General features: G+C 47.7%; 1 protein-coding gene across 7 annotated transcripts in view; it reads left to right on the forward strand.

Moving 5' to 3' along the window:
- LOC128322324 (peroxidasin homolog) overlaps nucleotides 1-18,026 on the forward strand; it is a 165,787-nt gene that overhangs the window by 101,574 nt on the left and 46,187 nt on the right. For all 7 annotated transcript variants that reach the window (XR_008305664.1, XR_008305665.1, XM_053243384.1 and 4 more), the window contains 9 exons: nucleotides 659-931; nucleotides 3,395-3,511; nucleotides 4,302-4,460; nucleotides 6,137-6,249; nucleotides 9,956-10,112; nucleotides 11,234-11,342; nucleotides 11,582-11,739; nucleotides 12,777-14,280; nucleotides 15,803-15,937. Coding sequence is in view for 5 of the 7 variants with exons in the window: in XM_053243384.1 (XP_053099359.1) it covers nucleotides 659-931; nucleotides 3,395-3,511; nucleotides 4,302-4,460; nucleotides 6,137-6,249; nucleotides 9,956-10,112; nucleotides 11,234-11,342; nucleotides 11,582-11,739; nucleotides 12,777-14,280; nucleotides 15,803-15,937 (2,725 nt within the window). In the remaining 2 variants the exon portion in view is untranslated. The remainder of the gene's footprint in view (nucleotides 1-658; nucleotides 932-3,394; nucleotides 3,512-4,301; nucleotides 4,461-6,136; nucleotides 6,250-9,955; nucleotides 10,113-11,233; nucleotides 11,343-11,581; nucleotides 11,740-12,776; nucleotides 14,281-15,802; nucleotides 15,938-18,026) is intronic.

An 18,026-nucleotide genomic window follows, 5' to 3' on the forward strand; every position in this document is an offset into this window, starting at 1 on the left:
CTCCCTGCGAGGCCATTGGAGCATGCGTGGCAGCCTCCTAAATGGCTACTGTGACGATCTTTGCAGGCCCGAACGGGCCCGAAAATCAGCCCAGGATGGGCTGTGGCGGTGAATTAAGAGGCTGGCGGGGGGAGGGGGCACCTTTGCAGAACCCCCGTGGTCTTTAGGAACCCCCCAAAGGGGCTACAGGTTTGTTTTTTAAAAAAATAATTTAAATAATAATAATTCACGAACCCCCACCCCCCAGACCGGACTGAGGAGGGGGTTCGGGGGGGACGTGCCAGACCGAACTGGCTCAGTCAGGGCCAGCTGGTTCCGTGCACACCCCTAACTCTGAATGCACGTACGCACACATTGCCTTGATCCTGCTGCCCAGAACAAAATGCATTCTGCACACAGATGAAAAAGATGAGAGGGAACACTAGACGTCTCCTCCTTGCTCCGTGGCATTCCTCTGTGGCATTTGGCAAATCAGTCTTTCACAACCTCAATGGACACATACTCCCTCAGCTGGGGAGTAATAGCCCTGGCCTACCTTACAGCATGCTTGGAAAGATTACTGGAAGAACGTTTTTAAAAGTCTTTTGAACACTCTGAAGTGATCCGTCAATGCCAAGTGTTATCAGTTAATCGACTGTTCTGTTGCTTTCGCTTCCAGCCAAGCCCAGCTTGGTGATCCAGCCCCAGAACACAGAAGTGCTGGTTGGGGGAAGTGTCACTTTGGAGTGCGGGGTGTCCGGGCATCCTCAGCCTCGTGTGGTCTGGAGGCTGAGCTCAGGGTTTCCACTGCCGCAAGATCCTCGCTTCACCACCACCAGCTCTGGGGGCCTCTACATCCAAAACGTCACCTTCTCGGATCAGGGCCAGTACAGCTGCAACGCCAGTAACAGTGAAGGGTCCATCCAGGCAACAGCAAACGTCATCGTCCAAGGTGACCAAAGATGCATTCGCCCAGGGAACCTTTCTACACATATAGACTGCCCTACACCCCATCTTCTCCTCCTCCTCCTTCTCCTCCTTCTCCTCCTCCTAATGTTGATATGCCGCTTTTCAACAAAAGTTCTCAAAGCAGTTTACACAGGAAATAAATAATAAATAAATAAGACGGTTCTCTGTCCTAAAAGGGCTCAAAGTCTGAAAATAAGCATAAGGTAGACACCAGCAATAGCTACTCAAGTATTACCCATAGACCCCACCCCACGCCATTTATATAATATAATTTCATATGGCTCCAGTAAAAAAACAGAGGAAAAACGAGTACTCAGCATAGCTGTTTTCAAGATCATTTTTCTGATTCACCAGGAAGCAAACTAAATTAAGTGCAGCAAAGATTAACTACAGACCAGCTGGGCCTGCCCCACAGACCCCAGCTTAAGAACCCCTGCATTAAGCACTAGACATGAGTGTGTTGTTTGGCCAAAGTCTGGAAGATCCAGCAGGAAAAGATTTGATGGGCTGGTTCAGACATCACGCTGAACCCCAATTAAACCTTAGCTCCTTGCAGCATCCCCAAGCCTTGCTTGGGAGTGTGCTCTCCCCACTTCCCTGCTTGTGAAAACCCCAGAAGAATTGTACTTCCAGGGCACTTTCCACCCTACAACGGTGTCACTACATGTCCGTTAAGTGTGTTTCCGTACTGCCTGTGTTTCGACATTGCAGTGCCTGCGCTGCCAGCAAGGTGCCATTCACATTTTCAATGCCTTCTTTCGGGTTTTATCTTTGTGTTACGGTACTACAACGTTGTAAAAAAATCGCTGTATTTTCACATTGTGGGAAGTTTGTGCAAGCTAGAAATGATTGCTCCCCCTGCTGGTGGCTTTGCACAATACCCTTTATTTATGGTTTCAAGATGATCCTGCCAAACCAAAGTAAACTACCGCTGAACAGCATGAATCTGGAAAGCACCCAGGTGTGGTTAAAAACCAATATCAGGCATGATGTCTAGCCAACTTACTTGGAATAAGGCAAGATATGAATTCAAAAGTTTGAAGTGGGTTTCGGTTTATTTCAAGCAATATAGTAAGAATAAAATGAGATCATTCAGTTCGGACATCACAATCTCTGGTTTGTTTTTAACCACAACCAGCAGTTATTCCAAGGCTCACACCTGCAAGGGAGCGGGGATTGTGTTTTTCCAAGTCTTGCAGATGTCACAGAGAACCAAGATTTAACTAGGGTTTGGCCTGAACATCTGAATCACCCAATTGATATTAAAAAGTAACATATTTATTTATTATTTATTCATTTAACACACTTGTATACTGCCCAAAATGCAAGTCTCTGGGCACTTTACAACAAAACAATAAAAACAACTGATAAAAAGATTAAAACATTTCAACAATTAAAATTTAAAATGTTAAAATGATTAAAAACACAATTAAAACACTATCTAATTAAAAGCCTGGGTGAACAAATGCGTCTTCACTGCCTTTTAAAAAGTTGTAAGAGATGTAAGACATATAACCACTAACCAGATCTATAATACTAACTCCCATTCAGTCTGTCTTCTTCTGTCTTCTTCTATCGGGGTTCTCAGCCTTAGGTCCCGAGACTATATTGGATATTGGATATTGGCCTTTGGCTATTGTGGTTGGGGTTGATGGGAGTTGTAGTCCAACAGCATCTGGGAACCCCAAGTTGTTATACCTGCCCGGTATAATGATCCCAAATCATGGTACACATTAACACATGAAGTTGCTGCTCAGATTACAGGGGAGTCAAGGAGGGCCTATATAACAGCTCCCTTAGCCACTGTTTTTAGAAGATTGCCATGAGCTATGATTTGGCTAGAACTGGGAGACATCAGGAGGGATACATGGATATCATTAAGGGCTCCCCTTCCTCCTCCCCCATAATTCAAGCATGAATGACACTACCTCTGTAGCCATGAAAGGAAGGGAGTTGAAATATATTAAGATATTAAATTCTGCACCCGATGCAAACTTTCATGCTATACAACAGAATCCTAGAACTACTAAAAACTTCTGTCCAATCTTTATTGAAAATAATGGGACCCACAGCTGAGCTTTTGTAGAACTCTGTGAGGCTGGTTAAAGAGAGCTTCTTGTGGTTTATGCCCCGTTGTAAGTAAGTTTGCATCTGCTCTCTCAAACAGCAACAAGGAAGTATTTTACTTAGGTATCCAGTAAAGTACTTTACCTTGGTGTCGTCCCACATTGCCAATTCATTGGAATTTGAACTGGCAGTGCAGATAGTATAGAAGTCAAGTGTACTTTACTACTGGAGTGAACTACCACTGTTCACCGAGAGTGTAAGGGAGTTCACTTTTTGATACCTCAGCTCAGTCCAAAAGTGTTAGGTGGGAAGAGATTTGTCACTTAAAACCAGCTTGAAACCTGTTGCTTTCTCTTCTGTCTTTTTATCTTCTTCACAGATAAACCTAGGTTTTTGGTGGTCCCCACTGATCAGACCGTGACTGAGGGGCAGAGCGTGGACTTCCCATGTTCTGCAGAGGGACATCCTCTCCCTGTTATTGCCTGGACGAGAGCAGGTATTTCACTGGGATTCCCCTCTTTTATAATAATTTGCAACATTTAAGCATGCTCCATGCACTACAGAGAGGTCTGTGGTACACGTCCATCTCCATCTTTCCTCAGGGCACTTTCCAGACTAGACCCTACAACGGGGTCAGAATGTCTCTCAAAAGTGTGCTTCCACACTTCCTGCGTTGTGACACCGCAGTCCCTACGCGGACAGCAGGGTGCCGTCCACATTTCCAATGCCTTGTTTCGAATTTAATCTCAGCCATATGGAGCAAGGACGCTGCATATCTGGCGTGAAAAAGCTGCAGTTTTTCCGGGTTGTTAGTTGCTGCAGGACTGCTCCCCCTGCTGTTTACAATCCAAATGTGACTTGCCCGAACGGAGGCATTTTGCTCCTATTCCAGCAGCTAGTCTAGAAAGCGCCCAGGTGGAAGTCAGAGCACATCGAGGTAGTATAGATTCTCTGTTTCTTACCCCTTGATAGCAGCCTTGCTTAGGTTTCTGACATGACATGAACTGCAGTGGCCGGGCCCCAGATGTGTACAACTGCCATTATATGGATCACCAAAAAGAGCACTCTTCAGCATCTTAAGGAATTGTAATCCATGAAAGCTTATGTTGCAATACATTTGTTAGTCTTTAAGGCACCGTAAGAGCTTTTTGTTGCAGTGTATAAGACGAATGGATATTATTCATATGCATTGGACTCTGGAATAATTACTCAGTCACTCTTCTCTCTTCCCTGGTTGGGAACTGTGGGAACTGGCCATTTCCTTAACAAGTCATGGTTGTTGTTAGGTGGGCCTCTGCCAAGCGACCGGAAGCACAGCATCCTCTCTACTGGCACCCTGAGAGTGGTCCGGGTTGCCCTTCATGACCAAGGCCAGTACGAATGCCATGCCATCAGCGCTATCGGTGTCCAGAGCTTCCCGGTGCAGCTCTGGGTGACCCCACGAGGTACGTTTGCATGTGAGATTCTGCTCATCAAAGGGTCTTCATCCCCATTGCAGCCCATCCAACCACTAACGGAGGGAGGCCAGCGGCAGCCCCCCTCGCCCCACCCCTACATCAGACGCGGGTGGTTAGCCACACCCTTGTGTTTGACATCAGACGCGGGAGCATGGTCTAGCTCCCGAATGGGGCCATGTGGCCCCGTTCAGGAGTTAGATTGAGCAGGGGCAGTTCTCCCTGCCTTAAAGGCGCTGGCCATTTAACTCCCAAACAGGGCTGTTTGGGAGCTAAGCCACGGCCCCCGCGTCTGACGTCAGATGCAGGGGGAGTGTTGCGGTCGCAAGACATGGCTCCTGAGGGGCAGTGGCCCGAGTTCTTTGAACCCGGTCACCCAATGGTGGCTACGCTCCTGCTTCCAACCTCTAAGGTGCCCCTTGCTAAGAAAGTACTAATATTTACTGTACTGGCATTTTAAAGTACAGGAGCATTCCCAGACGGGGCATTTAGCTTGCTTCTCCCCTGGAATGGAGGGTGTGCGTTCTCACATTGGCCAGATTCGTACTGAAGTCCATGCGAGATATTGGGGAGCACTTCACACAAAGGTCAGGGTTTGAATTGCGTGTTAGAGCCTAGCGTGATTGACACACAATCAGAGCCTAGCCTGCGAAGAGCCTGCATACAATTAACCTGTTAGAACCTTACATACAATTACATACATACACTGCAAAGAGCCTTACATACAATTAGAGCCTAGTGTGTGAGAGCCTAGCCTGATTTATGTCCAGGGTAAAATTCCCACTTATTGTATCAGTTTTGGGTAGAAATTAGAACTCTCACTAAACCCACAATAAAGCCCGCAGTCTGGAGAAGCTCCCGGTATTTAAGAGGAAGCTCCTTCTTCTTCATGAACCCTGCCACCCATTAAGATCATCAGGGTGTTAGAGGTTGTTGATTTTTACCCACAATAGGAAAAACAGCAGAGCACTAAGGAATGAGCACACACTCCAGTTACAGAGTAGGTAGCAGAGGATGGTTTGGATATTGCAGCTGTTTAGAGAAAACACATGGAGATCCTTGTATGACTAAACACTAAATATTTATTGGTTAAATACACTTAGATAGGAAAGACCTATCTCTAATCTAAAGGACTACATAGTGGATAGGTAAGGAGAGAGAGAGATGTTTCCATCTGTTCTCTAGGAGGAAAGGAAGGATTGTGACGCAGCACAGGAAGTGCTGCAGAGTCAGTTCAGGGGTCATAGAGAGGGAGACCCTGACTCACTGTCTCTACTCCCAATGCCCCGAGTGGTCATTAGGACAGTTGGTGCAAAAGGTCGATGCACTGGAAGTTCATCTCCAACACAGGGAAGGTTCGGTTGCAGTTACCACCCGCTCATTTAGCAATGACCCCAAAGCAGGCCTTCTCTAGAGTTGCCCCAGAGCTCTGAAACACGCTCCCTCATGACACTGGAACCTCCCCAACTCTAGCTGCTTCTAAGTGAAAATGCACCTGTTTTATCAGGCTTTTAGTTTATAGGGTGTGAAGGTTTTACTGATGCTTATTTTAATTGGCTTCATGTGATTTAAGGTATTGATTGTTGTGCTCTAATTTAACCCAGAGATTTTATATGGGGCGAGATATAAATGCAATAGATAAACATCTGTTCCTCTCTTTGGAATAGTGATTCCAGTGTTCCTTCATCCCCCGCAAGATCTGGTGGCAGAGACTGGGAAGGACATCGACATCACTTGCGCTGCTCAAGGGGACCCGCAGCCTACCATAACGTGGGCCAAGGTCTGAGTATTCATGGCCAGGCAATGCGCTTTGAACTTGGAGGCTCAAGGGCTGGGAATCTGAATACCTAGAATCATAGTCAAGTTGGGAAGGGTCCTGGAGGTCTTCTAGTCCACCCGCCTGCTCAGTGCAGGAGTCTGCCATGGCATTCCTGACAGATGGCCCTCCAGCCGCCCTTGGAAAACCTCCAGTGAAGGAGAGGCCACCACTGCCCAAGGCAGACTGTTCTGTTGCCGTAAGGCTCTTGCCGTCAGGAAATTCTTCCTGATGTTTAGCCTGAATCTTCTTCCTTGTCATTTCAACCCATTACAGGCAAACCTTGTTACTGGTGGCATACTACCGCGAGTAACAAAAGCACAAGCAATGAGGCATTATGCCTGTGGGAAAGGAGGGGTGTTAGGTTCCAGAATGGACCAAAAAGGTGGGGGGAAAACCCACCAAAAACAGTGGGGGGGACCACGAAAAAAGGCATTTACTGTACCATGCTCCCATGTGCTCCGTAATGCCATCCAAATCTGTGAAAAATCTGTTTGTTTTTTTAAAAAGGTGTGTTTTTTAAAGAAGAAGAAATTAGCCACAAAATGGCTCCTCCTCACAAAATGGCGGCCAGAAGTGACCCCCTGTGGTCACTTCCAGCCCTCTAGGAACTGCGGATACGGGGGTTTTAACCCTTAGGGTATCCACAGATAATGAAGACAGGTGTCAATTAGACACCTGCAAGTACACGGAACTGCAAATAGCGGTTACACATACAGTATAACGAGGTTTGACTGTAATTATAGTCCTGCCCTCAGGAGCAACGGAAAGCAAGTTTGCTCCTTCGCCCGGCAGATATTTGGAGATGGCTATCGTATCTCCATTTTGTCTCCTCTTCTCCAGACTAAGCATACCCAGCTCCTTCCTCATGGGACTTGGTTTCCATACCCCTCCTTGGAGACCCTTCTCTCTTATGTTCTGTCACAACCTTTAACCTCATCTGGGAGCTGCTTCTTGAGCCACTCGCCAAGTCTGACCAGTCAGGGCTGCTCGTGTGGGACTTGCATCCTAGTTCTCCACAGATGTGGAACTCCCTCCTTCGGAGATTCTCCATAGTCTAAGCCTCAGTACTATCCAGAAGCACTGCATTGCAATTTAATTCAATACTAAAGAAACATGAACTAAAACGAGGGTTTCCAACATGGGGTCCCCAGATGTTGTGATCTACAACCCCCCTTCTCCCCTTTGCCCATTGTGGCTGGGCATGATGGGAGTTGTAGTCCAACCACATCTGGGAGGCCCGTGCACTAAGAAATGGCCTTGTATGTCAAATGTGGCCAGAGCTCCCTCTTTCTTTGCTGCCCCTTGAATCTTACCGTATCTTTGCAAGGATGCTGGACTAGATAGTTTCCTTTACAAAGGTAATGTTTACAATATCTTAGTAAGGGAAACCAGGATCTGGACTAGATAGGCCTTGGGCCTGATCCAGCAGGGCTGTTCTTATGTTCTTTGGTGACATCTGGTGGTCATATGGCTTAAATGCCACTGAGCCTCTTCTCACAAGCAGTGAGAAGGGCTCCAGAGAAGGCAGGTTAAACCTACCTTGCCCACACACGAATGATGCGCCATTGTTGGGCGCGCTCCCCGCGTGCCCAGACGATTACCCGCACGCCCAGGCAGCAGAGAGGGTCAGGGGCCAGAATGTGTCATCCCAGCCACCGGAAATACCATAATGCACTGCTTAAGTGTGCATTGAAACATGGAGATCCCCCCTCCCCTCCTCAGTCCCCCTGCAATCTTGCAGCCACGGCTGCCACACAATTAAAAAAACAAGGTTAAGGGAGTGCTCGTCCCCTTAACCTTGTTTTAAAGGGTGGCTGGTTAGGCGGGTTTGCTGCTGGGATGCTGCTGGGATCGGCCCGATTCCAGCAGCTCACGTATACGTGCAAAACCGGGCTGGGCTCCCTTAGCCCAGTTTTGCATGTGCGTGTGAATAGTCTCATTGCCTGCTTAGCTGGTTGGCACTTAGTATTATTCTTGTTGTTATTATTAATTTATTTATTCATTCATTCATTCGATTTTTACACCGCCGTTCCAAAATGGCTCAGGGTGGTTGACAATTAAAAACGAAACCATTAAAATCAGTTAACAATTAAAACAAAAATTATAAAACAGTATAGAACAACTAACAATTAAAACATCACAAAACAGTAATTAAACAATCACAACAGTTTTTTAAAAAACCCTGAAAAACAGGCTTGCGTGTGCTGTGCCAGTTCTCATGGCTGTTGTTTCTGGGTCAAAGTCTGCTTCTGAGGCAAGGAGGCACTCCAAGACATTTTGCTGCCTGGGGTGAAGGACAGTATGGACAGCATCAACGGGCAGGTGTGCCCGCCGTGGTAGTACCTGTGTCGCTCTGTGCCCCTCCTCACACCTCCACCTGAGGTGACCGACTCGCCATGCTTCATGAGAGGGCCGCCCCTGTTCTCCTTGGACACGTTTGTGCCGAGGCAGTATCCAGTGGCTCGCCTCCCGGTCCAGTTTGCTGCCCTGCCCAGCTCAACTATTCCATCCCTGTTTTAGGGGCTGTGTTCTGTCTGAGAACGCATGATGGCTCCTACGGGTGCCCTAAGAAAATAACCCCTTGGCTTCTGACCCAGACACAAACAGTCACTATAGCCCCATGAAGGCATTCTGGTGCACCTGCATTCAGATGTCTGTACACAGGTACATGTGTTTGTGTGGATGACTGTATCTGGACTCATTTAGAAAATTGATCCTGAAACGAAGGATACAACATAATGTGTGATTAACTGTACCTGTATACAGATCTGTACCAGTGTACACTGTACACTCATCATGCAAGGGTTGGGCGTAATGTGTGAATCGGGTCCATGAGTCAGCTGTCAGGCCTAGTCTACACCGCCTAGAGATTTCTATATTAGGCGGTAGAGAAATTCAGTCAATCAATAAATAGTCTACACGTGCAAGAGAATGAGGTGGTTGAATGGCAGTGCTTGGTTCTGATTTTGAAGTCTCCTCCCTATCAAAACACATCCCTGAAAATCGAAAGGGAGTACCGTGGAGATCAAGTGGTCTTGTGGCATTTTTCTTCTGCCTTCTTCCAAGGTGGTCTGGGCAGCCTACATAGTATTCCACACCCTTTTTATCCTCACAACAGCCCTGCGGTTTAGGTTACTCTGAGACAGATCAAGGGAGCTTCATGGCTGAGCAGAAATGTGAACCCCAACTCCCTAGTTCCAGGAACACAGGAAGCTGCCATATACTGAGTCAGACCATTGGTCCATCTAGCTCAGTATAGTCCAAATAGACTGGCAGCAGCTTCTCTAAGGTTTCAGGCAGGAATCTCTCTCAGCCCTACCTGGAATTTCCGGGGACTGAACCGGGGACCTTCTGCATGCCAAGCAGATGCTCTGCCACTGAGCTACAGCCCCATCCCAGCGCTCTAACCATTACACTATACTATTCTGGCATTTCCCCTCCGATGCTGGTTTCCTGTGGTAAAAGAGGGTTCTTTGTTTTAAAAAAAAATGAAAAAAGAAAGAAATCGCAGAGGAACATTCAAAAGCATCCACCCACCCGCAGTGGCACAATCTACTTCACCACTTCATGTCCTGCCACCTCGGTCTGCTGCATAGGTAGACCACGCCTCTGTGTCCACCCAGAAAGGATTTCCTTTACACTCCCAAACTCTTTCCTTCTGCAACAGGATGGAATTCAGATCACAGAGAGTGGAAAGTTCCATATCGGCCGCGAGGGGACCCTCTCTGTCAGCGATCTGGGGATGGCGGATGAAGGGAGATACGAGTGTATAGCCAGGAATACCTTTGGGTTCACTTCCAGCACCATGCAGTTGACAGTGACCGGTATGATACCTCTTGCTTTGCTCTAATAATGTGGGTTCTGCAAGGCCAGCTCACATGCCTGCTTCCCCTACCCTCCCAACTCAGCCACATCCAGCCAATACAAAAAACTAACCCTTGGTCTAGGATTTTAACTGTTTCTGTTACCCCATTTGAGTTTTAGTTAATTATATTGGGGGTTCTGAAACTTGGGTCCCCAGATGTTGTGGGATTACAGTTCCCACCATCCCCAGCCACATTGTTGACCCCAGTTTCTGGACCCCTGGATTTAAATGGTTGATTTGTTGATTAAATATGCATTAATGTGCATATGAAAAACAGCAATCATTTCTAAAGAAAATAAAGCATTCTTTCTGCGGTTTTAGTTGATGCACTCACGTGTGTCAGCAATCATAATCTTAGAGGAGGCATGGAAAGGCTCTTTTATAAGATGCCTTTTGCCATCTACAATCCACCCCTCCCCCCACCGCAAGTAATCATAAAAAGGATTTAAAATCTGCTGCCCTTTGTGGGCGTCTTCTTCATAGGAACATAGGACACTGCCTCATACTGAGTCAGACCACTGGTCCATCTAGCTCAGTGTTGTCTTCACTGACTGGCAGCAGCTTCTCCAAGGTTGCAGGCTGGAATCTCTCTCAGTCCTACCTGGAGAAGCCTTGGACCTTCTGCATACAAAGTAGACATTCTTCCACTGAGCTGTAGCCCCATCCCCAAAAATATTGCATTGTTGTTGTTGATTAAAATATTGCAGCTTGAATTGTAAGCAATTGGTACTATCAGCAAAATTTGCCCGGGGCCAATTGTGTTGTGAATGAATGAATGAATGAATGAATGAATGAATGAATGAATGAATGAAGGTAGGGCAACGCCATCTCAATTGCCCAGGAACATAAGATAAAAATGCAAGGGTGCAAATCTAATGAAACATTTCATTCCCTTAACATTGTGAAACTTACATGTTGCAAGCCAATTAGCTGAGGAAGAATTCATGTTCTTGGAAGGGTGTGTGTTGTTGGCTTTGAAGAATGAAGCATGGATTTTTCTACATCCTGTTTCAAGGCAGATGATTGCAGACTGAATGCCCCATTTAATTTTTGTTTGTTTGCTTTCCCACGGCTAAAAAGCCACGAATGTCAGAAGAAGCGGCGATACTTTTGTAGCCACCTCAATCCAGGAAGCCATCAGCAGCGTGGACCATGCTATCAATTCTACGCGCACTGAACTGTTTAGCAAGTAAGGAGGTTTGGGGGATGAATTCACAAGTGCCTGACAGTGGTTGAGAGATGCCACCCCAAGTCTGTGTGGATACAGGAACCACGTGGGGGTGTGGGGGAGAGAGGCATGTAGTTCTTTCCCATCTGACTCTCACGCAACCAGGAGCTTAATTAGAAGTGGAAGCAGTAATGCAGAAAATTAAGGCTCTGGAAGACGTCAGGCTGCTTCAGAGATCACACTTTATCATCTCTGAACAGGCGGCCCAAGACTCCTAATGAATTGCTGGCCCTTTTCCGTTATCCGCGGGATCCGTACACCATTGAGACAGCCCGGGCTGGAGAGATCTTCGAGAGGACCTTGCAGTTGATTCAGGAACACGTGCAGCAGGGGTTGGTGGTGATCATGAATGGAACAGGTATAAAGCAGCATTGAGTTGCTGGCATTAATTCGCTGACAGGCAGCCCTCTTGCAGGAGGGATTAGCCAAAGCAGTGCATATCTGGCATAAATAATACTGTCTTGAGTAAGAAATAGAATTTGTGAGGTGGTTTATTCTTCTAAATAACAAACCACTTATTCTACAGTTCAGCTAAAGAAAATACACAGTGTGGGCCATACTTATATAAATTTACAGTCTGTGGTCTTGATTACAAAAATATGTATTTCCCCCTAGAATCTGTACTTCTGAAAAAACATCAGATATGAAACTTTGTAATGATCAAGTAATGGGACTCCTTAAACATGGAAGGATAGTGGCTCACATGCTGACCAAGGACAAATCGGCCCTTCTCAGAAAGAGCTGGTGCTGTGTATGCACTGGTGCTGCATTCTGGATGATTACAGTGTGTGCGCATAGGGGTAGCAATTGTTTTCGATCTCCCCCTACTTTGGAAGCACTCCATGCAATGTGGAGGTATGTCCCAGAGAGCTGTGCAGCCCTCTGGGACCTAGTTCCACATCATAGGGAGCCCTTCCAGGGAAGGGGGGTGGGATAGGCAAACATTATGCCCCTGCATGCAACAAGCAGAGCACTGATAGCCTTATGTACAGAGGCAGGAAGAAGAGCAATGAGATTAACAGAACACAGTGATCACACATCCTAAGCTTGAATGTCCAGCTTAGGCTTGCTGTGCAGGATCTATTGCCCTAGGAAGAAATTGCTCCTATGTATTTCAATTTAAGAGTTAGAAACTCTGGACATTCTTGGGAGAGTCTGCAGAAGATACTCTGGTTGTTAGACTTTCATTCCTAGACCGTCAGATTGTTTGCTTGCTTTCTTTTTTAAATGTATAAACCGTCTTTTGTCACTTAGACCTCAAGGCTAAAGTACATCATAAAAACATAAAAATAACCAGTAATGATCAGTATAATGCCTGGGTCTGAAAAACAGGGTTTCAGTTTGTACTGCATGTACTCTAATAGAAAGAGTAACCCTCTGAGGGTTGTCTTGCAGGCTACCGCTACAATGATCTGGTCTCCCCACACTATCTGAACATGATTGCCAACCTGTCTGGCTGTTCCGCTCACCGCCGCACACCCAACTGCTCAGACATCTGCTTCCACAAGAAGTACCGGACCCACGACGGCTCCTGCAACAACCTCCAGCACCCAATGTGGGGAGCGTCCCTCACGGCGTTCCAGCGTCTGCTCAAGCCAGCCTACCAAAATGGCTTCAACTTGCCCAGAGGCTTTTCTTTGGTGGAAGATGCCAGAGATCTGCCGCTTCCTCTGCCACGCTTGGTCTCCACCGCTATGATCGGCACGGAGACCATCACCCCTGATGACCAGTTCACACACATGCTGATGCAGTGGGGCCAGTTTCTGGACCATGACCTGGACCAGACGGTGGCCGCCATCAGCATGGCCCGGTTCTCTGACGGCCAGTCTTGCAGCCAGGTGTGCACCAATGACCCTCCGTGCTTCTCCATCATGATCCCGGAGAATGACCCCCGGGTCAGGAATGGCCGCTGCATGTTCTTTGTCCGCTCCAGCCCAGTGTGCGGCAGTGGGATGACCTCTCTGCTGATGAACTCCGTCTATGCCCGGGAGCAGATCAACCACCTTACCTCTTTCATCGATGCTTCCAACGTCTACGGCAGCACCGAACACGAGTCCTCGGAACTAAGGGACCTCAGCAACCAGAGAGGGCTGCTGAAGCAAGGCCAGGTGGTCCCAAGTTCGGGGAAGCACCTCCTTCCTTTTGCAGTGGGGCCTCCCACCGAGTGCATGAGGGACGAGAGCGAGAGCCCCGTGCCGTGTTTCTTGGCAGGCGATCACCGAGCCAATGAGCAGCTGGGCCTGACCTCCATGCACACCCTGTGGTTCCGTGAGCACAACCGCATAGCCACCAAGCTCCTGGCCCTGAATCCCCACTGGGATGGGGATACTCTCTACCACGAGACTCGCAAGATTGTGGGGGCCCAGATGCAGCACATTACTTACTCCCATTGGCTCCCCAAGATCCTTGGGGAAGCTGGGATGAAGGTTTTAGGAGAGTACCGAGGCTACGAGCCCAACACCAATGCCGGCATCCTGAATGCCTTCGCCACTGCTGCGTTCCGCTTTGGCCACACCCTCATCAATCCCCTTCTCTACCGGCTCAACGAAACTTTCCAACCTATCCCACAAGGCCACGTCCCGCTCCATAAGGCCTTCTTCTCTCCATTCAGGATCATCCAGGAAGGGGGCATCGACCCACTTCTCCGCGGACTCTTTGGGATCCCTGGGAAAATGCGGGTGCCTTCCGAACTCTTGAACATGGAACTGACAGAGAAGCTCTTCTCAATGGTGCACTCTGTCTCTCTGGACCTGGCGGCCATCAACATCCAAAGGGGGCGGGATCACGGCATCCCCCCTTATAATGATTTCCGGGTCTTCTGCAACCTCACATCTGCTCAGGAGTTTGAGGACCTCAAGAATGAGATTAAAAACCAGGAGATCAGGGAGAAGCTCAGGAGGTAAGACTATCTGATGAAAGGGGGTTAACAGAGGGGTTAACTGTGATAAAACTTTCCCCCTGTTGGGGGTTGTAATTCTTACCCCCAGATTAATTAGCAGAGCACTAAAGAAACTACCCACTCCAGTTACAGAGTAGTTTGCAGAGTTTAGTTGTTGCAGCCACTTTGAGAAGACTCATGGAGATTCTTGTAGAAGAACTAAATACTAAGTATTTATTGGTGAAGTAAACTTTTGGATAGGAAAGACCTAATCCTTAATCTAAAGAACTACATAATGAATAGATAGGGGGAGGGGGGGGGGAGAGAGATGTTTCCATTGGCTCTGTAAGAGGAAAGGAAGGGATTCTGACTCCGCACAGGAAATACCTGAAGAGTCATATCGGGGTCATAGAGTAGAGATGGGTAGAACAGCTAGGGAGACCCTTACTCACTATCTCTACTCCCAGTGCCCCAAGTGTCCATTAGGATAGTTGGTGCAAAAGGTTGATCCTCTGGAACTCCATCTCCAACAGTGAGAGTGAAGATCATAAGGCAACATTACCATCAGCCATAGTGTTGTTCATTGTACAGCGCAGGGCCCCGTCATCCCTGACAAAGTGTTTATTTGGCCCATATGAAGCTTTGGCCAAAGCTGAATACTCTGCACTGACCCCCAGCACGATGCGGAGATGACCATTCTCATTGTGCTGCCCAGTGCCGGTGCGGGGTGTATCCTTTAAGGGAAAAGGAGCCCTCTTGAGCCCCTGTGCCATCTTGGAAGGTGTGCCCAGAGGGCACACTCCAACACCCCCAAGTGTGCTGTATGTCTCTCTGTGAAGCAACCTGTATTCTGCTGTCCTCCCTCTAGAGCTGGGACTGGGGGAAATCCACAGGCACATAAATATGGCATTTGCTACAAACACACCCCATGAACCTCTTTACTGGTTTTGCAAGTAGCTGACCTGCATTCTTGCCTCCAGCAGTGGAAGTGAACAATCCAACATGCAATGAAGTAGAGTGTTGGCACGTCCTCCCTACCATGGTTTCGTAACAGCATGCAATCAGTGTCCAGTGAACCAAGGATTTTACTTTCTCACTGTATCATTTTCCTTCAGTAAATATCCTCACCCCATGAGCAGCTATTGCCCCCGCAGTAGAAAGAAAAATAGGTACCTGCATTGTGCTTGATTTTCCCCCAGTGAGGTTAATAGTGGTGACGAGGGGCATTGAATTTTGAGAACATGGCACAGTACACAATATTAAATACCCCACTGCTCAGTTCAACACTGGAGTTTCCCACTGCTCTTTTAAAGTTGTGTGTTGCTGTTCTTAAGCCAAGAGATCCTATCCCAGGTCTCCCGTGTCACGTCTGTGGTGTTTTCCCGCAAAGAATCTTGGGGGAATTGTAGCTTAGTGAGAGTGCTGAGAAGTCTTTGCTAGAGATTCCTTCATTCTAGTCCTGTACTCCCCAGGACTAAAGTTCCCTGGGGAGTTAAACCTGTCAAATTTAACTCTGCTGTTTCATCCCCCTTCACAACCGCAGTTTATATGGGATTACAAAGAATATTGACCTGTTTCCTGCACTGATGGTGGAAGATCTTGTCCCTGGTACCAGAGTTGGGCCAACACTGATGTGCCTATTGGTGACCCAGTTCCGAAGACTCCGGGATGGAGACAGGTAGCCCGACTGTCAATGCTTTTCACCATTCTGCCCAAACGTGTTGCTCTTTGGATTAGGAGAATGCTAAATTTTCATCACCTCCGCGTGGGGCCCTTCTGCAGGGGAGGGGTCATCGTAGCAGAATACTGAAATCCCAGGTCCAGTACCTGTCATGTCCAGTTAAAAGGAAGGGTTAGCAAGTGATGGGACCCTAGAGATTAGCCTAGAGATTAGCCCAACTAGCCTAGTTGGGCCAGTGGTCTGATTGTAGAAGGCGGCATCATGTACTTACCAGGAGTATCCACAACTCCAGTGGCAGAGCATGTGCTTTGCATGATGAAGGCCCGGGTTCTGTTCCTGGCTTCTTCTCAAGTTCAAAAGCATCTTAGGATCGCCAGTAGCACTACTGGAGAAGAAGACTTCTCACCTGAGACACTGGAGGGCCATTGCCAGTTGGAGCAGACAGGCACCCAGAGGAGAGCTGGCCTTGTGCTAGCAAGCATGACTTGTCTCCTTTGCTAAGCAGGATCCACCCTGGCTTGCATTTGAATGGGAGACTACATGTGTGAGCACTGCAAGACATTCCCCTGAGGGGATGGGGCTGCTCTGGGAAGAGCATCTGCATGCTTTAATGCAGAAGGTTCCCAGTTCCCTCCCTGGCAGCATCACCAAGAAAGGGCTGGGAGAGACTCCTGCCTGCAGCCTGGGAGAAGCCACTGCCAGTCTGTGTAGACCAGGGCTGCACAACTCAAATGCTCTGGTGAGCCAGAACCACCCACAACTTGGCGTGCAGGGACCGAGGTCAATTTTTAGCACATTATTACATTAAAATTAAAAATATTAGTTTCTTGTGGATCAATTCCCCCTGTCAATGGACCCCTAGTTTCAACCAAGGATAGTAGCCAGAGAATAGGTCCTGCCCCTGCTCAATCAGTGGGGCCCCTAGAGTGCATCTCAGCCCCAAACAAATGTGAAAGCATGCACAGGATGGCGCTATAAGGCATTTTCCAGCTGCCGTGTTGCTGCAGGATACCTGGGGGCCAGTAAAATAGTCACTGTGGGCTGAATCCGGCCCCCGGGCCTTATGTGGCGCAGGCCTGGTGTAGACTGTGCTGAGCTAGATGGACCAGTGGTCTGACTCCGGTATAAGGCAGCTTCCTGTGTTCCTAATATCTGCTCAAAACCCAGCCTATCACCATTCAAGAAGATTGTTCTTGGCTGGCACTTGTGTGACCCCAGGGGGAGACTCATATATCTTGACAAGGAGGACGCCCATGTTTGTTTTTGTTAAATGACAACTTAAATGTATGTTTTTAAAACACCCATTGGTATGTCCACCTGAATACACTGTGGAGACAAATGCTCCAGTGAAATGCTTCCTCATAACAAAGCAGCAAATCTGTTGCAAGAGGAACGCAGTGTCGGAACATTATTTGTGAAGGAGTTTTTCCACCCACATGTTTTAGGATCCCTGGTTATCTCTGCTCCTTCCTCTTCCTCTTCCAAGATTGCTCTGCTGTTCTCAGAGGCGGCCCAAGGTATTATGGCATCTGTGGCAAGGCATCAAATCCAGCCTTGCCCCCTGTCTCTGCTGGAGGATAGCCTTCTTTTATTTATTTCAATCATTTTATTTTAACATATACCGCCCAAAACATGCATCTCTGGGCAGTCTTATAAAAACGACCCATGCAAACACTGAAAGTGAAATTGTGGGGTAGGCAAAGAGGAGAGGAGGTTGCTTGTAGCTTCTTCCTCTTCTCTCCTCCTGCTTCTTAGGAACTTTGCACTGGTTGGGTTACTGCTTTTCTGACGAATGGTAGTTCTTCTTGAAAAGCAACTGCAGGCCAGCAGGTGGAACTGCAGAAGTCACAGGAGGCTGCTGCCCTGTGTCTGAACTCATCATAGATTCCCGCTAGTTAGGATATATGGAAGCCAACACTAGTTTGCGGGGCTAGAGTAATGCGCACTTGGATCATGTACAAAACCTTCTCACTTAGTGCTCCTTATTGCCGTCTGGAAGGACACTTAACTTTCTTGTTTTGTACTGCAAAAACTGAATCCAGCTTCTCAGAGGATTGGTGTATTCCTTGGGGTTGGTTCACATGAA

This window comes from Hemicordylus capensis, chromosome 4 (genome assembly GCF_027244095.1).
Source record: "Hemicordylus capensis ecotype Gifberg chromosome 4, rHemCap1.1.pri, whole genome shotgun sequence".
Classification (NCBI taxonomy): Eukaryota; Metazoa; Chordata; class Lepidosauria; order Squamata; family Cordylidae; genus Hemicordylus; species Hemicordylus capensis.